This window comes from Mesoplodon mirus (assembly GCF_964341445.2).
Source record: "Mesoplodon mirus genome assembly, chromosome: 5".
NCBI lineage: Eukaryota > Metazoa > Chordata > Mammalia > Artiodactyla > Ziphiidae > Mesoplodon > Mesoplodon mirus.
In genome coordinates this window covers 66,162,082-66,181,378 of record NC_138980.1, presented here as the reverse complement: position 1 = coordinate 66,181,378, position 19,297 = coordinate 66,162,082, and the positions used below count along the sequence as shown (strand labels likewise).

Sequence of the window (19,297 nt, the reverse complement as noted above, 5' to 3'; positions counted from 1 at the left end):
TCACAATTATTCTAGCTCATGCAATGTAATGGAATAACCTATACCTTCAGCCATTTAGTGGAATAACAAAACTTTTAAAAGCTCTATACACCTTTTTAAAGGGCTTACATTTGGACACTTCCAAAATAGGCTGACTTGAGACTACAGTATTAGTTTCTCAATAAGGACGCAGGGTGGCGCTGCTGGCTAAGACTGTGAATAAGGAGCCGTAAAGAGCTCCCGTGTTCCTTTGTTGCCAGACGAAATCAACACCACACAGAAGAAGCTTTGCCAGCCGTGCTGGGTTACCAACGAGTTTGGGTAGCGATATACTAAACGACTTTAAGATTAAAGGCAATTTTGTGAAGATTCTACCAAGCAAGAAGTCAGAATTTAATACCTCGGGTCTTTTTGTGGTTGCTGAAGGGATTGGATGTAAGCACTCTGGCTCCAACATGGAGACGCTAGAGAGAATTCAACAAAACAGGCAAGTGATGACCTTTATTTTGATGGTATTCTTGTCTCAGGCTCACCCTGCGCCTATTCGTTATTCTGTGCTGGAAGAAACAGAGAGCGTCTCCTTTATAGCCCATTTGACCAAGGACCTGGGCCTGGGAATTGGGGAGCTGGCCGCCCGGTCGGCCCAGGTGGTGTGTGACGATGACAAGCAGCGCTTGCTGCTAGATCGCCAGACTGGAGATTTGCTTTTGAGGGAGAAACTAGACCGGGAAGATATATGTGGCCCCGTTGAACCCTGTGTGCTGCATTTCCAAGTGTTCCTGGAAACTCCGGTGCAATTTTTTGAAGGAGAACTATTAATCCAGGACGTAAATGACCACTCCCCAGTATTCCCGAATAGGGAAATGCTCCTGAAAATACCGGAAAACAGCCAGCCAGGGACTGTTTTTCCGTTGAAATTAGCTCAGGATTTGGATGTGGGCAGCAATGGTCTTCAAAAATACACTATCAGCCCCAATTCTCATTTTCACGTTGTCACTCGAAATCATAGTGAGGGCAAGAAATATCCAGATTTGGTGCAGGACAAAGCACTGGATCGAGAGGAGCAGCCTGAGTTCAGCTTAACTCTCATGGCGCTGGATGGTGGGTCTCCACCTAGGTCTGGCACCAGCATGTTACGAATCCTGATCATGGATGTCAATGACAATGCTCCTGAGTTTGTGCACACTCCATATGAGGTGCAGGTTCTGGAAAACAGCCCCCTAGACTCCCCAATACTTACTGTTTTAGCTAGGGATGTAGATGCTGGAAACTTTGGGGCTGTTTCCTATGGCTTGTTCCAAGCATCAGAGGAAATTAAACAAACTTTCTCAATAAATGAAATCACAGGAGAAATCCGACTGACAAAGAAATTGGATTTTGAACAAATTAAATCTTACCACGTGGAAATTGAGGCTACAGATGGAGGAGGCCTTTCCGGAAAAGGCACTGTAGTCATAGAGGTGGTAGATGTGAATGACAACGCCCCTGAACTTACCATACCTTCACTCACCTGCTCCATCCCAGAAAATGCTCCTGAGACTGTAGTCTCCATCTTCCGAATTCGAGATAGAGACTCCGGAGACAATGGAAGGATGGTTTGCTCTATTCCAGGTAATCTGCCATTCATTCTAAAACCGACTTTAAAGAATTTCTACACCCTGGTAACAGAGAGCCCGCTGGACAGAGAGAGCAGAGCCGAGTACAACATCACCATCACCGTCACTGACATGGGAACCCCCAGGCTGAAAACCGAGCACAACATAACCGTGCTGGTGTCCGACGTCAACGACAACGCCCCCGTCTTCACCCAGACCTCCTACACCCTGACCGTCCGCGAGAACAACAGCCCCGCCCTGCACATCGGCACCGTCCGCGCCACAGACAGAGACGCGGGCGCCAACGCCCAGGTCACCTACTCGCTGCTGCCGCCCCTCGACCCGCACGTGCCCCTGGCCTCCCTGGTGTCCATCAACCCGGACAACGGCCACCTGTTCGCCCTGAGGTCCCTGGACTACGAGGCCCTACGAGCGTTCGAGTTCCGCGTGGGCGCCGCCGACCGCGGCTCGCCCGCGCTCAGCAGCCAGGCGCTGGTGCGCGTGCTCGTGGCGGACGACAACGACAACGCGCCCTTCGTGCTGTACCCGCTGCAGAACGCCTCGGCGCCCTGCACCGAGCTGGTGCCCAGGGCGGCCGAGGCGGGCTACCTGGTGACCAAGGTGGTGGCGGTGGACGGCGACTCGGGCCAGAACGCCTGGCTGTCGTACCAGCTGCTCAAGGCCACGGAGCCCGGGCTCTTCGGCGTGTGGGCGCACAACGGCGAGGTGCGCACGGCCCGACTGCTGAGCGAGCGCGACGCGGCCAAGCACAGGCTGGTGGTGCTGGTCAAGGACAACGGCGAGCCGCCGCTGTCGGCCAGCGTCACGCTGCACGTGCTGCTGGTGGACGGCTTCTCGCAGCCCTACCTGCCGGCCCCGGAAGCGGAAGCGGCGGACGCGGCCCCGGCCGCCCCGCTCACCGTCTACCTGGTGGTCGCCTTGGCGTCGGTGTCGTCGCTTTTCCTCTTCTCGGTGCTGGTGTTCGTCGCGGTGCGGCTGTGCAGGAGGGGCGGGGCGGCCTCGGTGGGTCGCTGCTCGGTGCCCGGGGGCCCCTTTCCGGGCCACCTGGCGGACGTCAGCGGCACGGGGACCCTGTCCCATAGCTACCAGTACGAGGTGTGTCTGACGGGAGACCATGAAACTGGTGAGTTCAAATTCCTGAAGCCAGTATTTCCCAAACAGTTGGTTCAGAACACAGAGAGAGAAATTAAAAGAAAGCCCCAACTGCAGGAATAGTTTTGTTCGGTTAAGTGTCATATTTGGTCAAGTGAGCCTCTCAAGTTTGTTAAACCTGACTTACATTTCGTTACTTTATCTTGAGATTGTTTTGTTGTATAAATATGTATATCTCTACTGCAAACTTATGCATGTCTCTGTGCTAAATCTTCCTTTTATTAATATTCATTGGATTTAGCATTTTTAGTTACACTTGATATTATGTGTTTCTCCATATTTGACCTTCTCTTGATGATTAATCTTTCCAAAACTATAAATTACTCAAGTAGTGTAAGAAGAAATTTTATTTAAAGGAACTTCTTGGTTAATGTCTTTTCAAGGAAACATTTTAAAGCTTCTGTGTAATCTTATATTTCTCTATATTTTTGGTGCTTGTCTTTACCACATAGCCTTATATTTGCAAGGCCAGAATGTTTGAAATTCTTTGTAGCTACCTAGACCTTTCTTGTTCACTATTCTACCAGGCTATGCCCCCCTGAATAGCCATGAACATATAAATTAGCATACCTGTTTCTCCCAAATTGTACCTAAACATGCACTTTATTAAATTATTGATACACTACAGTTGTGACCATATCCCATTGTGAGCACTGTATATGCTAGAGATTATCTTGTTTGCTACTTACGTAGCACATTGTAATTGCTCCATAAATACTCACTGATATTAAAATAAAAATTATTCTCATTTATAAATAACAATTAAAGAGAAAATCTTATATAACTTGGTATCACTTCACTAAAATAAAACTAAGTCACTGCTTGGTAAAATACTTAAAATCTTAGAACCTTAATTAAACCCTTAATCCTTTAAAAGGACTCAAGAGGTAGAGGGCATATACTTTCTTGTCCTTCCTTTTGCCCTATTAATAGAAGTTCAAATGTAGTTTAACGTATGTGTTTTTCTTGGTTTTCCTGCAGCTTCTCTGCATGTTTCAAAAGAGTCAGAATTTCTTCTCAGTTTTGGTTATTATGTTCTAGTCTGATTGCTCATTTTAAGTTACTCTGGAAACATGGGCAGCTTTTATGAACAAAATGATGATTTATTTTTGATCTCCAAGTCACCTTGTTTTCTTCTTCAATGTAGCTTTTGGGTATTTTACATAAATTTACTTTTTCAATTATTCTAACTTTTGGTAGTAAGAAATAAGCATTGTTTTTTCTTTTAAGACAACAAGAATAGAAATAGAAATTAAGATAAACTTATCTGAATTATAATTGTTTCATGTTGTGTTCATTAAGCCAAGCAAGACGATTATGTGGTTTCCAACTAAATTTATATGGATGTAACTATAAGACCAGTTATTGAACTTTTGGCACAATATGAGTAATTAAAGAGCCTGCTTTATAACCTAAGTATTTATTTTTAGATCTCGTGTCATCCTACTGGAATTTAATTACTTGCATCTTTCTCTGAATTACATTTTTTCTAAGGATATAATGAAATAAAAAAGGAAAATTACTGTTTAAGTTATTATTGAAACATAGTTTTTAGCCTTCATCCAACCTAATACTTAAAATTAGAAAGTGATAAAAATGAGAACAAAATTAAACATAAATATGACATAAATACGGTAGTCAACTTTAACTTCTCCATTTACTTTGACTTCTCCATTTACTGTTAGATATTTAAATGAAATAGTTTTTATGTATGATGACAAGAAATGTAATTGAAGTTTTCAGCAATATATTTCAACATTATGAAAATCTAAGTTCATGTTTTTGTTTATGCCAGGAAAGTCCAATTTGTATAATCACCCAAATGAGACTGGCCAAACACTCAGAACCACACTTATGAATTTATATGAGTAAATGTATGAATCACTTTGTGTATTACTTTATAAATTACTGTGTGTATTTATAAAGTATGGATCATTCCTTACTAGCTGGGGATCACCACCAGTCTTTGGTGTAGAATAGATGAACATTTTAAAATTCAATGATTATAATTTAATAGTAAATATAATCCAAATAACTTCCCCAAAATGAATACCTTAAGAAAAATAGGACAGTTCTACTTTTGCAAAACAAAAATAGAGAATGGAGGCCAAATATCTGGATAATAATACCCATTTCAAGCATAGTTTCTCAAGTGCTTCTATTATGTGTGCATTTTTTACAATTCCTTTGTTGTTGTTTTTAGGCATACCATATAGTGAGTTTAACACATGCTGTTTTAGGCACAGAAATTCTACTGAAGGCAATATAACCCACATCACTTTAAGACCCTCTATTTCTTACTACCAGAAATTACAAAATATAGATTTTAAATAGTCTTAAATTATAAGTTATGCACATATTTGGTGGAATTCTGTTTCCCGGTTAGATGGATTATCTAACAGCAGAAAACAACAATAAAACCTGTTTTAAATTCAGAAGTTACCAGTTTCAAGCAACAGACAGCAGATGATATAAAAAGAACTGAAGGGGCTAAGATTCCTGAAAAGGAAAATCCTTAGAGTTCTGAACTGACTCCTACAGTCAATTTGCCCTAAGGAAATTTGCAAACTCAAAGAACAGACAAAAGGCTTCTGCCAGGGATGGGGTAACTTCAATAGCCTTTGGCAAACTGAAGGTTCAAGCTCAAGGCCAGTTTTCCCCCTCAAGATGCTTGTCAAATTCTGGGACATTCCAGGGAAGTAGACTAAAAACTTGAAGGAAAATTTCTGAAAAGCAGAGTGAAGTTTTAATAGTCTTAATGCATGAAAATTAGGGTTTGTGACCTTCCATGGGAAAGGCTGTGGAGAATACACTGAGTTCTGAACTGAAAATTCTGAAGGGTCAGGTGCTTTTCAGGACTGCAAAGAACCTTGACTAAGCACAGTGCTTGTTTCAGTTAAGGCAGTTTGATTAGACATGACTCTATCAAGCTAACAGAGGAAAAGGTGAACTCTTTCTGGAAGAAAATAATATCATCTGGATCCTGGACAGCTTTTTACATTAATCTTCAGCATTCAATAAAAAATTGAGGCACACATACAAAAAGGCTGGTTGACATGAATAAAACCTAGAGGAAAAAACAGACAATACAGAAGACCTACAGATAAAATACATACTAGAATTTACTGACAGTGATCTTAAAATAAGTATGACTGATATGTTAAAACAAGGAATACAGAAAATAGGTAGAAGAGAATTTCACTAGAGAATGGAATAAAATGGAAATTAATTTTGGGACTGAAGAATATAATAACTGGAATTTTAAAATATTAGATTGTGTAATGGCATAGTAGTTGTAAAGGATTATAGGATTAGTGAATGCAAGACAGGCCAATATTAAATATCCAAATAGAAGTACTGAGAAATGAAATAATTAAAAATACAGACAAGAACATTTAGTGACATGTGGAACATAATGAAAAACTCCAACACATATATGATTGTAATCCTAGAAGGACTAGGAATGGGGAATAAGCAATGTTTAAAGAAATAATGACCAGGAATTTTCCAAAAATGGTGAACAAAATGTACCACTCAAGATGCTCAATGAAACTCAATTAGGAGAATAAAAAACAATGGTAAATGGGAGTGTTTCCTTAATTTCTCTTTCAGATTTTTCATTGTTAGTGTATAGGAATGCAAGAGATTTCTGTGCATTAATTTTGTATCCAGCTACTTTACCAAATTCATTGATTAGCTCTAGTAGTTTTCTGGTAGCATCTTTAGGATTCTCTATGTATAGTATCATGTCATCTGCAAACAGTGACAGTTTTACTTCTTTTCTGATTTGGATTCCTTTTATTCTTTTTTTTTTTTTTTTTTTTTTTTTTTTTTTTTGCGGTATGCGGGCCTCTCACTGTTTTGGCCTTTCCCGTTGCGGAGCACAGGCTCCAAATGCGCAGGCTCAGCGGCCATGGCTCACGGGCCCAGCCACTCCGTGGCATATGGGATCTTCCCGGACCGGGGCACGAACCCGCGTCCCCTGCATCGGCAGGCGGACTCCCAACCACTGCGCCACCAGGGAAGCCCCCTTTTATTCTTTTTCTTCTCTGATTGCTGTGTCTAAAACTTCCAAAACTATGTTGAGTAATAGTGGTGAGAGTGGGCAACCTTGTCTTCTTCTTGATCTTAGAGGAAATAATTTCAGTTTTTCACCATTGAGAATGATGTTGGTTGTGGGTTTGTCATATATGACCTTTATTATGTTGAGGTAAGTTCCCTCTATGCCTACTTTCTGGAGAGTTTTTATCATAAATGGGTGTTGAATTTTGTTGAAAGTTTTTCTGCATCTTTGAGATGATCATATGGTTTTCATCCTTCAATTTGTTAATATGGTGTATCACATTGATTGATTTGCATATATTGAAGATTCCTTGCATTCCTGGGATAAACCCACTTGATCATAGTGTATGATCCATTTAATGTGCTGTTGGATTCTGTTTGCCAGTATTTTATTGAGGATTTTTGCACCTATGTTCATCAGTGATATTGGCATGTAGGTTTTTTTGTGACATCTTTGTCTGGTTTTGGTATCAGGATGATAGTGGCCTTGTAGAATGAGTTTGGGAGTGTTCCTCCCTCTGCTATATTTTGGAAGAGTTTGAGAAGGATAGGTGTTAGCTCTTTGCTAAGTGTTTGATAGAATTCGCCTGTGAAGCCATCTGGTCCTGGGCTTTTGTTTGTTGGAAGATTTTTAATCACAGTCTCAATTTCAGTGCTTGTGATTGGTCTGTTTATATTTTCTATTTCTTCCTGGTTCAGTCTCAGAGGGTTGTGCTTTTCTAAGAATTTGTCCATTTCTTCCAGGTTGTCCATTTTATTGGCATATAGTTGCTTGTAGTAATCTCTCACGATCCTTTGTATTTCTGCAGTGTCAGTTGTTACTTCTCCTTTTTCATTTCTATTTCTGTTGATTTGAGTCTTCTCCTTTTTTTTCTTGATGAGTCTGGCTAATGGTTTATCAATTTTGTTTATCTTCTCAAAGAACCAGCTTTTAGTTTTATTGATATTTGCTGTTGTTTCCTTCCATTTACCATTGCAACAAAAAGAATAAAATACCTAGGAATAAACCTACCTAAGGAGACAAAAGACCTGTATGCAGAAAACTATAAGACACTGATGAAAGAAATTAAAGATGATACAAACAGGTGGAGAGATATACCATGTTCTTGGATTGGAAGAATCAACATTGTGAAAATGACTATACTACCCAAAGCAATCTACAGATTCAATGCAATCCCTATCAAACTACCAATGGCATTTTTCACATAACTGGAACAAAAAATTTCACAATTTGTATGGAAACACAAAAGACCCCAAATAGCCGAAGCAATCCTGAGAAAGAAAAACAGAGCTGGAGGAATCAGGCTCCCAGACTTCAGATTATACTACAAAGCTACAGTAATCAAGACAGCACAGTACTGGCACAAAAACAGAAATATAGATCAGTGGAACAGGATAGAAAGCCCAGAGATAAGCCCACACAAATATGGTCACCTTGTTTTTGATAAAGGAGGCAAGAATATACAATGGAGAAAGGACAGCCTCTTCAGTAAGTGGTGCTGGGAAAACTGGACAGCTACATGTAAAAGTCTGAAACTAGAACACTCCCTAAAACCATATAGAAAAATAAACTCAAAATGGATTAAAGACCTAAATGTAAGGCCAGACACTGTATAACTCTTAGAGGAAAACATAGGCAGAACACTCTATGACATAAATCACAGCAAGATCCTTTTTGACTCACCTCCTAGAGAAATGGAAATAAAAGCAAAAATAAACAAATGGGACCTAATGAAACTTTAAAGCTTTTGCACAGCAAAGGAAAACATAAACAAGATGAAAAGACAACCCTCAGAATAGGAGAAAATATCTGCCAAGGAAACAACTGACAAAGGATTAATCTCTAAAATATACAAGAAGCTCATGCAGCTCAATATGAAAAAAACAAACAACCCAATCCAAAATTGGGCAGAAGACCTAAACAGACATTTCTCCAAAGAAGATATACAGATTGCCAACAAACACATGAAAAGATGCTCAAATCACTAATCATTAGAGAAATGGAAATCAAAACTACAATGAGGTATCACCTCACACCAGTCACAATGGCCATCATCAAAAATCTACAAACAATAAATGCTGGAGAGGGTGTGGAGAAAAGGGAACACTCTTGCACTGTTGGTGGGAATGTGAATTGATACAGCCACTATGGAGAATGGTATGGAGGTTCCTTAAAAATAGAAGTACCATATGACCCAGCAATCCCACTACTGCACATATACCCTGAGAAAACCATAATTCAAAAAGAGTCATGGGCTTCCCTGGTGGCGCAGTGGTTAAGAATCTGCCTGCCAAGCAGGGGGCACAGGTTCGAGCCCTGGTCCAGGAAGATCCCACATGCCCCGGAGCGGCTGAGCCTGTGTGCCACAACTGCTGAAGCCTGCGTGCCACAACTACTGATGCCCGCGCGGCTAGAGGCGGTGTTCTGCAACAACAGAGGCCACCGCAGTGAGAAGCCCATGCACCGCAGTGAAGAGTAGCCCCTGCTCACCACAACTTAAGAAAGCCCATGTGCAGCAAAGAAGATCCAATGCAGCAAAAAATAAATAAATACATAAATAAATTTATTTAAAAAAAAAGAGTCATGTACCACAATGTTCATTGCCACAGTATTTACATTGCCAGGACATGGAAGCAACCTAAGTGTCCAACGACAGATGAATGGATAAAGAAGATGTGGCACATATATACAATAGAATATTACTCAGCCATAAAAAGAAACGAAATTGAGTTATTTGTAGTGAGGTGGATGGACCTAGAGTCTGTCATACAGAGTGAAGTAAGTCAGAAAGAGAAAAACAAATACCGTATGCTAACACATATATATGGAATCTAAGAGGAAAAAAAAGGCTCCGATGAACCTAGGGGCAGGACAGGAATAAAGATGCAGATGTACAGAATGGACTTAAGGACACAGGGAGAGGGAAGGGTAAGCTGGGACGAAGCTAGAGAGTAGTATTGACATATATACACTACCAAATGTAAAATAGTTAGCAGGAAGCAACTACATAGCACAGGGAGATCAGCTCAGTGCTTTGTGACCACCTAGAGGGGTGGGATAGGGAGAGTGGGAGGGAAATGCAAGAGGGAGGGGATATGGGGATATATGTATACATATAGCTGATTCACTTTGTTATACAGCAGAAACTAACACAACATTGTAAAGCAATTATACGCCAATAAAGACGTTAAAGAAAAAACAAAGCACAGCTAGGAATATCACAGGAAGGCTGCTAAAGACCAAAGTCAAAGAGAAAATCTTAAAAGCAACCACATGAAGATGACACAGTGCTTTGAAAGGAACAACAATAAAATAGAGAGCTGACTATCAAGCAGCCAAAAGACAAAGGAATGATGTCTTCAGAGTCCTGAAAAAAATAACTACCAGACTAGAATTCTATCACTGGAAAATATATCTTTCAAAAATGAAGTTTTCAAACAAACAAAAACTGCAAGAATTAATCACAGTCGCATCTGCACTAAAAGAAATACTTTTAATGGAATTCATTAGGCAGAAGGAAAACAGTCCTGAAGGAATCACAGATTTGCAGGAAGAAATGAAGAACAAGAATAAGTGTAACTATAAATTGCTATTGATTATTAAAGGCAAAAATAATAGTTTCTTAAAGGATTTAAAATATATATAAAATTTTAATTCATAACAATAATAATGTAAAAGGCAGGTGCTATAAACAGAGTTAAGGAATTCTAAGGTTCTAAGCATTATCATGGGAGTAGTAAAATTAAATGATTTGTATTAGACTCTTGTAGATCAAAGATGGATGTTGTAATCTCTAAGATAATCACAAGGAGAATAATTTTAAAATGAATCAAAGGAAAAAAATAAATATCTAGGGCCTCCCTGGTGGCGCAGTGGTTGAGAGTCCGCCTGCCGATGCAGGGGATACGGGTTCGTGCCCCGGTCTGGGAGGATCCCATATGCCGCGGAGCGGCTGGGCCCGTGGGCCATGGCCGCTGGGCCTGCGCGTCCGGAGCCTGTGCTCCGCAACGGGAGAGGCCACAACAGTGAGAGGCCCGCGTACCGCAAAAAGAAAAAAAAAAAAGAAAAAATAAATATCTAAATAATCAAAAAGAAGAAAAAATCTTTAGGGACAAACAGCAAAAATTTAGATGGTAAATATAAGTGGATAGATATCAAATATTACATTAATTGCAATTGGATTAAATAATCCAATTAAACAACCAATGTTGTCCGATTAGGTTTAAGAAAAATTCAAGTATATGCTGTCACATAACTGTGTGTGTCTCTGTGTGTGTGTTATGACAGAAAGTTTGAAAATTTAAAAATAGAAAAAGATACATGACACAAACACTAACCAAAATAAACCAAGTATAGATATACTCACATAAGACAAAGGAGACTTTAAGGAAAGATGCATTACTAGGGACAAAGAGAGATATTTCATAATGATAAGGAGGTAAATATACCAGAAGTATGCCAATTCTAAGACTGAATATATCCCCATAAGATAATTACAAAATATAGAAAGTTAAACTGAAAGAACATAAATAAGAAATAGATAAATCCAGTCATAGGAGGAGGATGTATTACAACTCTCTCAACCCCTGATAGAATAAGAAGACACACCTACACTGAATATTAAATATCTGAACAACACAATAATTATATTTGAATAAACTGACATACATAGTACACTGGTAAGTACACGTTCTTTTTATATGCACATGCATATATCAAAATTATCCATATTCTGGGTCATAAGGCAAGTCTCTAATTTTTTTAAAGAATTGAAATCACTCAATATGCTCTTTGACAATGAAATTAAGGCAGAAATAAAAATTTAAAAGAAATACCAAGTGCTTCAAAATTAAATAATCCATCAAAGAAGAAATCGCAGAAGAAATTTACATATATTTTGAACTGGGTAAAAGTTAAGATCTGATATATCAAAACAGCTTTTACAGGGAAATTTTAAAACTTTAAATGCACAGGTTAGAAAAGAAAGGTTAAAAATCAATAATCTAAGCTTTCATCTGAAGAAGCTAGAAAAAGAACAAATCAAATACCAATGTAGAAGAAAATAATACATATATATATAAAAACATAAATAAATACAAAGCTGACAAATATACAACCAAGAAGATTAACAAAACTTAAAGTTGGTTCCATGTAATAATTAATAACTCTTATTAAAAACTCTTCATAAGACTAATGTTAAAAAGAAAGAAAACATGGATCATAAGTATCAGGAATGAAAAAGGAACATCACTACCAATCCTACAGATATTAAAAAATAAAAGAAGATATTATGAACAACTGTATGCCAATAAATTTGATAATTTATGTAAAATGGAAAACATCTTTTAAAAACACAATTTACTAAAACTGAAACAAGAAGAAATCTGATTAGTCATATCTTAAGTAAATTAAACTTGTGATTAAAAACCTTGCCACTTAGTTCACACTAGTGAATTCTTCTAAATACTCATGGAACAACTAACACCAATTTATACAAAATCTTTTGGAAGACAGATAAACAGGAAATATTTCCCAGATTATCTGGGTACCAGCATGACTTCAATGGATTATGACATCCAAACCTGAATAGGACATCATAAGGAAAACTAGAGACCAATCTCTTTTACAAACACAGATGGAAAAATTCTAAACAAAATATCAGTAAATAAAATTCAGAAATATATAAAAGAGAAATAATAAATTATGAGAAAACTGTGTTATTTTAAGAATGCAAATCCAATCAATATACTACATTACATTAGGTAAAGGAGGAAAATCATATGATTACCTCAATGGATACAGAAAAAGTCACTAGATAAAATTCAGCACACACTCATGGTAAAATTGTTAGCAAACTGAAAACAGAAGGGAACTTTCATAAAGTATTTTAAAACCTAGAGTAAACATTATCATTAATGGTAAATTATTTAAAACTTTCCCTCAGGGATCAAGAATGAGACAAGAATGCTTGCCTTTACTATTTCACTTCAGTGTTTTACTATAGGTTCTAACCAGTGGAATAAAGCAAAGAAAAAATAAAAGACAGAATGATTTGAAGAGAAGAAATAAGAAGTCTTTTTTTAAAATGACGTGATTGTATACATTAAAAGTCATAAAGAATCTGCAGACTATTTATTAGGATTAATAAATGAAATAAGTAATGCCACTGGATATAAGGTCTGCATGCAAATAATAATTGTATTTCTATACAGCAACAAAACCCAGAAAATTAAAATTTTCAAACATCATTTACAATAGTTTCAGAAACATCAAATATCTAGAAACACACATAACAAAATGCATAAGACTTCTACACTGAAAAATATAAAATATTATTGAGAAAAGTTAAATATCTGAATAAACAGAGGGATATATAATGTTCAATAGTTGGAAGACTCAATATTGGGAATATGTCAGTTCTTCTCAATCTACAGAGGCAATAAAATCCTAAACAAAACTTCAGCAGATTTCTTTGTGGAAGCTGACAAGCTGAATCTAAAGTTTATATGGGGACTTCCCTGGCCGTCCAGTGGTTAAGACTTTGCCTTCCAATGCAGGGGATGTGGGTTCAGTCCCTGATCAGGAAGCTAAGATCCCACATGCCTTGCGGCCAAAACTCCAAAGCATGAATCAGAAGTAATACTGTAACAAATTCAATAAAGACTCAAAAAAATAGTCCACATCAAAAAAAAAATCTTACAAAAAAGAGAAAGGTAAAGTTTATATGGAAATACAAAGGGACAATAATAACCAAAGCAATCTTTTTTTTTTTTTTTTTTGCGGTACGCGGGCCTCTCACTGTTGTGGCCTCTCCCGTTGCGGAGCACAGGCTTCGGACGCGCAGGCTCAGCGGCCATGGCTCACGGGCCCAGCCGCTCCGCGGCATGTGGGATCTTCCCGGACCGGGGTACAAACCCTGTCCCCTGCATTTGCAGGCGGACTCTCAACCACTGCACCACCAGGGAAGCCCCTAACCAAAGCAATCTTAAAGAAAAAGAATAAAACTGGAGGACTTAGCAATCAGATAATAAAACCTATTATGAAGTATAGTAATTAAGATAATATTGTATTGTGGGATAAACAAAGAGAAACTGGGAAAAAAAGACTCTTGAACAGAACTATGAACCCTGATTCATGAAAAAAATGGCACGTCAGAAACAATTGGGAATGGAACTTCTTTTCAATAGATGGTGCAGTCATTTGGATATTTATATGAAAAAAAATAATTTGACCCTAACCTCATTAACATGAAAAAATAATTTCAGGAGGATTATAGCTCTAAATGTGAAAAGTAAAGTAATTGATTTTTCAAAAGCACCATACAACAATATTTTCTTGACTTTAGTGTATGCAAAGATTTAAAGAAAACACAAAAAGTTCTAACCGTAAATAAAAAATATTGAAAAATTAGAGTAAAAGTTAAGAAGTTTTGTTCTTCAAAGATACCACAAGAGAGTTAAAATGCGTGCCATAGAATGGGAGAGAATATTTGCAATACATACTTCTAAAAAAGTACTTATACCCAGAATATATAAGGAACTTCTAAAGATCAATAAGAAAAAAAGACAAATACCCTAAATGGAAAAATAGACAAAAGACTTATGTATTTCACAAGAATATACACTAAAATAATCATGTGAAAAATGTGCTCAATTTAATTAATCATCAGGGAAATGCTAATTAAAATTACAATATGACATCATTACACACTCATCAGAGAAGTTAAAATTAAAAGATATTATCAAATGTTGACAAGCATATGGAGCAACTGGAACTCTCATGCTGCTGGTTTTGATAAAAACACAGTTGAAAACTGTTTTGCAATATCTATTAAAGCTATATATATATGTGCACATCTTAAGGCACAACAGTCTAACTCCTAGGAATATAGTAAATATAAATGCACACATAGACACCAAAAGACATATACAAGAGTGTTCATAGCAGCACTTCTCAAAATATTCCCAAACTGAAAAACCCCAGTGTCCATCACCTGGAGAATAAAAAAACAAATGGTGTATAGTCATACAATAGAATAACATAAAGCAATGAGAATAAAATAAATTAGAACAATATGTAACAGATGAATTTTACAAAGGTAATGTTGAAAGAAGACAAACATAACACTCTATAACTCCATTTGTATAAAAGTTCAAAAAAGACGCACACACACAAGCTCTATGATAATAGAAATCAGGAGAGTGCTTACCTTTAGCGGGGAGGGTAGTGACCAGACAATGAGAGGAGGGGGCTTCTAGGGTTTTTGTAACATTTTAATTTTAATTTAGGTTTTGCTTATGAGTGTGTTTACTTCCTGAAAATTTTTTGAGTTGTACACTCATGATTTATGCCCTTTTCTAATATGTAATATTTAAAAATAAAAATAATTTTAATAGTGTGAACTTTTGTAAACATCCATTATTGCTTATTTCATGAATATAATCAAATAAGAATCGCACAAAAGAAAGTTTCTTCAAGTACTCAAAAGATATTTTATGAGGAATACTAGTGTTTTAGTTTGTTCTGAATAGCATTCTTTCGCTAGAAGTTAACTTAGCACATGTTTATTTAGAACTTACAATAACTGAGAAGTGGAGATACAACTGGGAACACTTCTGTGACTTAAAAGGTTCTAACTTGGAATGAGACGGCAAATACTATATGCAATAGTAAATAAGGACGCCTGGTGGTGCTGCAGGCTAGGAGTAGGAATGAATGGCTCTGTGGATACCCGGGAAGCCATTAAGCTGGGAATCAGAACTCTGAATGCTTTCTAAAAGAAGGAAGCATTTTACATAAGATCTAGAGGCAGAGATCTCCAGAGAAGGGCATCATTCTACTGCAGGTCAGTCAGAAAGATCTAATTCGAGTTTATTTAACCAAATCATCTGGGTTGGTTCATACGGAGTTGAAGAAACTGCAAGTTCTTGAACCGGATCTGAACAATGGAGACTGCACCAGCAAAAACGCTACAGAAAAGGCAAGTTATCTTTCTTGCTATATTGTTGCTTTTGTGGGAGTCTGGCTCTGAAGCAGTTAGGTATTCCATGCCAGAAGAAACAGAAAGTGGGTCTTTTGTGGCCACCCTGGCAAAAGACCTGGGGCTCAGGGTGGGGGAACTGGCCACTCGGGGCGCGCGAATCCATTACAAAGGAAATAAACAGCTCTTGCAGCTGGATGTAACAACCGGGAATTTGCTTCTATATGAAAAACTAGACCGGGAGGTGCTGTGTGGGGCGACAGATCCCTGTATACTGCATTTCCAACTATTACTGGAAAACCCGGTGCAATTTTTTCAAGCTGATCTGCAGCTCACAGATATAAATGACCATTCCCCAGAGTTCCTCGAGAGGGAAATGCTCCTAAAAATCCCAGAAAACGTCCAGACAGGGACTGTGTTTCCTTTGAAAATAGCTCAGGACTTTGACATAGGTAGCAACACTATTCAGAATTACACAATCAGCCCCAACTCCCATTTTCATGTTGTCACTCATAATCGCGGAGATGGCAGAAAATACCCAGAGCTGGTGCTGGACAAACCGCTGGATCGGGAGGAAGGGCCTGAGCTCAGTTTAACCCTCACGGCGCTGGATAGTGGGGCTCCGCCCAGGTCCGGGACCACTGCAGTCCGCATTGAAGTCGTGGACATCAATGACAACGCCCCTGAGTTTTTACAGTCGGTCTATGAGGTACAGATTCCGGAGAACAGCCCCCTAAACTCCTTTGTTGTCGCTGTCTCCGCCCGAGATTTAGATGCAGGAACGAATGGGAATGTAGCCTACGCTCTATTCCAAGGTGATGAAGTTACTCAACCATTTGTAATAGACGAAATAACAGGAGAAATTCGTCTGAAAAGGGCATTGGATTTCGAGGCAACTCGATATTATAGCGTGGAGATTGCAGCCACAGATGGCGGGGGCCTTTCAGGAAAATGCACTGTAGTTATAGAGGTGGTGGATGTGAACGACAATGTCCCTGAACTGACCATGTCGACGCTCACCAGCTCTACCCCAGAAAACTCCCCAGAGACTGTGGTGGCCGTTTTCAGTGTTTCTGATCCAGATTCCGGGGACAACGGTAGGATGGTTTGCTCCATCCAGAATGATCTCCCCTTTCTTTTGAAACCCACATTCAAAAACTTTTACACCCTAGTGACCGACAGGGCACTGGACAGAGAGAGCAGAGCGGAATACAACGTCACCATCACCGTCACAGATATGGGGACACCGAGACTGAAAACCGAGCACAACATAACCGTGCTGGTGGCCGACGTCAACGACAACGCCCCCGCCTTCACCCAGACCTCCTACACCCTGTCCGTCCGCGAGAACAACAGCCCCGCCCTGCACATCGGCAGTGTCCGCGCCACAGACAGAGACGCGGGCGCCAACGCCCAGGTCACCTACTCGCTGCTGCCGCCCCTCGACCCGCACGTGCCCCTGGCCTCCTTGGTGTCCATCAACCCGGACAACGGCCACCTGTTCGCCCTGAGGTCCCTGGACTACGAGGCCCTGCGGGCGTTCGAGTTCCGCGTGGGCGCCGCCGACCGCGGCTCGCCCCCGCTCAGCAGCCAGGCGCTGGTGCGCGTGCTCGTGGCGGACGACAACGACAACGCGCCCTTCGTGCTGTACCCGCTGCAGAACGCCTCGGCGCCCTGCACCGAGCTGGTGCCCAGGGCGGCCGAGGCGGGCTACCTGGTGACCAAGGTGGTGGCGGTGGACGGTGACTCGGGCCAGAACGCCTGGCTGTCGTACCAGCTGCTCAAGGCCACGGAGCCCGGGCTCTTCGGCGTGTGGGCGCACAACGGCGAGGTACGCACGGCCCGGCTGCTGAGCGAGCGCGACGCGGCCAAGCACAGGCTGGTGGTGCTGGTCAAGGACAACGGGGAGCCGCCGCTCTCGGCCAGCGTCACGCTGCACCTGCTGCTGGTGGACGGCTTCTCGCAGCCCTACCTGCCGGCCCCGGAAGCGGAAGCGGCGGACGCGGCCCCGGCCGCCCCGCTCACCGTCTACCTGGTGGTCGCCTTGGCGTCGGTGTCGTCGCTCTTCCTCTTCTCGGTGCTGGTGTTCATCGCGGTGCGGCTGTGCAGGAGGGGCGGGGCGGCCTCGGTGGGTCGCTGCTCGGTGCCCGAGGGCCACTTTCCGGGCCACCCGGTGGACGTCAGCGGCACGGGGACCCTGTCCCAGAGCTACCAGTATGAGGTGTGTCTGACAGGAGGCTCCGGGTTAAATGAGTTTAAATTCTTGAAGCCGATTCTCCCTAACCTCCCGACCCAGGGCGCTGGTGAAGAAATAGAGGAAAACGCCAACTTCTGGAATAGCTTTGGATTCAGTTAGGGATCTCATCATGATGCAAGGTATTTGTCATTTATCTCTAATTTCCCCAGATACCGAATTTGAGGGCATCATGGAGAAAAATTCCATCTTCCGATATAGCCTTGATTTCCTTTTTGTAATGAATTAGTCCATTTAACTTTACCTTGTCCAATTTTGGAAAACTAAATTCTGTTGTCATTGCATTTATTTATAGTGTGCCATTCCAAATCCTTGCATGCTGTTGATTTTCCTGAAATTTTTGCTCCTTCCGTTGGTACTTGTTGCAATAAACTGTCTTAATAAAATATTGTTTTCTCTATATTCATTCTGTTTAATCACGCTCTAAGTTATTTGATGCTAAATAGCAAAAATTTTAAATGTTTACATAATATTCATTTTGTTTGCAAAGGAATACATTCATATAACAAATATAATATGTGAGAAAGCACGATGAAAACCAACACTTCTATTTACACTTCTTTCCTAGCTCTCATCCTACTGGCAAATAATTTTTTAAATGAATATTTTAATTCAATTATAACATACATACAGAAAAGTGAACAAACCCTTAACACAGCTCACTGTATTTTCAGAAAGTGAACATACTTGGTATCAGCACTTGAAGAAACGAAACATTATTAGCATCCCAGGTGCCACACAAATTACCCCTTAAAATCACTACCAGCTCAAGTATAACAAATATCTCAACTTCCAATACTATAGTTCAGTTTTGCCCATTTTGAATTTATATAAATGGAATAGTAGAGTGTGAACTGTTTTGCATCTGGCTTCTCAACAATATGTTTATGACATTTATCCGTGATACTGCTTTTAATTTTAGTTCTTCATTCTTGTTGCTGTATAGTATTCCACTGTAGGAATATGTCACAATTTATAACCCATCTTACTGTATGTGGATATTTGGGTTGGTGCAATGTTTGGCTGTTTGAATAACGCTGCTATAAACATTCTCTTACATGTCCTTCAACAAACACGTATATGCATTTCTGTTGGGTATATACCTAAGGGTGGAATTGCTACTCATTTAGTAAGTGCATGTCCACTTTTAGCAGATATTTCCAAATAGTTTTCCAAAGTGGTTGTCCCAGTTTACATTGCTTTCAGCAGTGTCTGGATATACCAGTTCCTCAGCATTCCTGCCAACACCTGGT

The 19,297-nt window shown here is 40.0% G+C and overlaps 1 protein-coding gene across 1 annotated transcript; it reads left to right on the top strand.

Moving 5' to 3' along the window:
• Positions 1–266: 266 nt before the first annotated feature.
• LOC309805362 (protocadherin beta-5-like) lies at positions 267–18,415 on the top strand. The gene is made up of 3 exons (XM_082623287.1): positions 267–2,718; positions 15,383–15,439; positions 15,754–18,415. Exons 1-3 carry the CDS (start codon positions 435–437, stop codon positions 18,144–18,146), a joined length of 4,734 nt encoding a protein of 1,577 aa, XP_082479413.1. The 5' UTR covers positions 267–434; the 3' UTR covers positions 18,147–18,415.
• Positions 18,416–19,297: the final 882 nt, after the last annotated feature.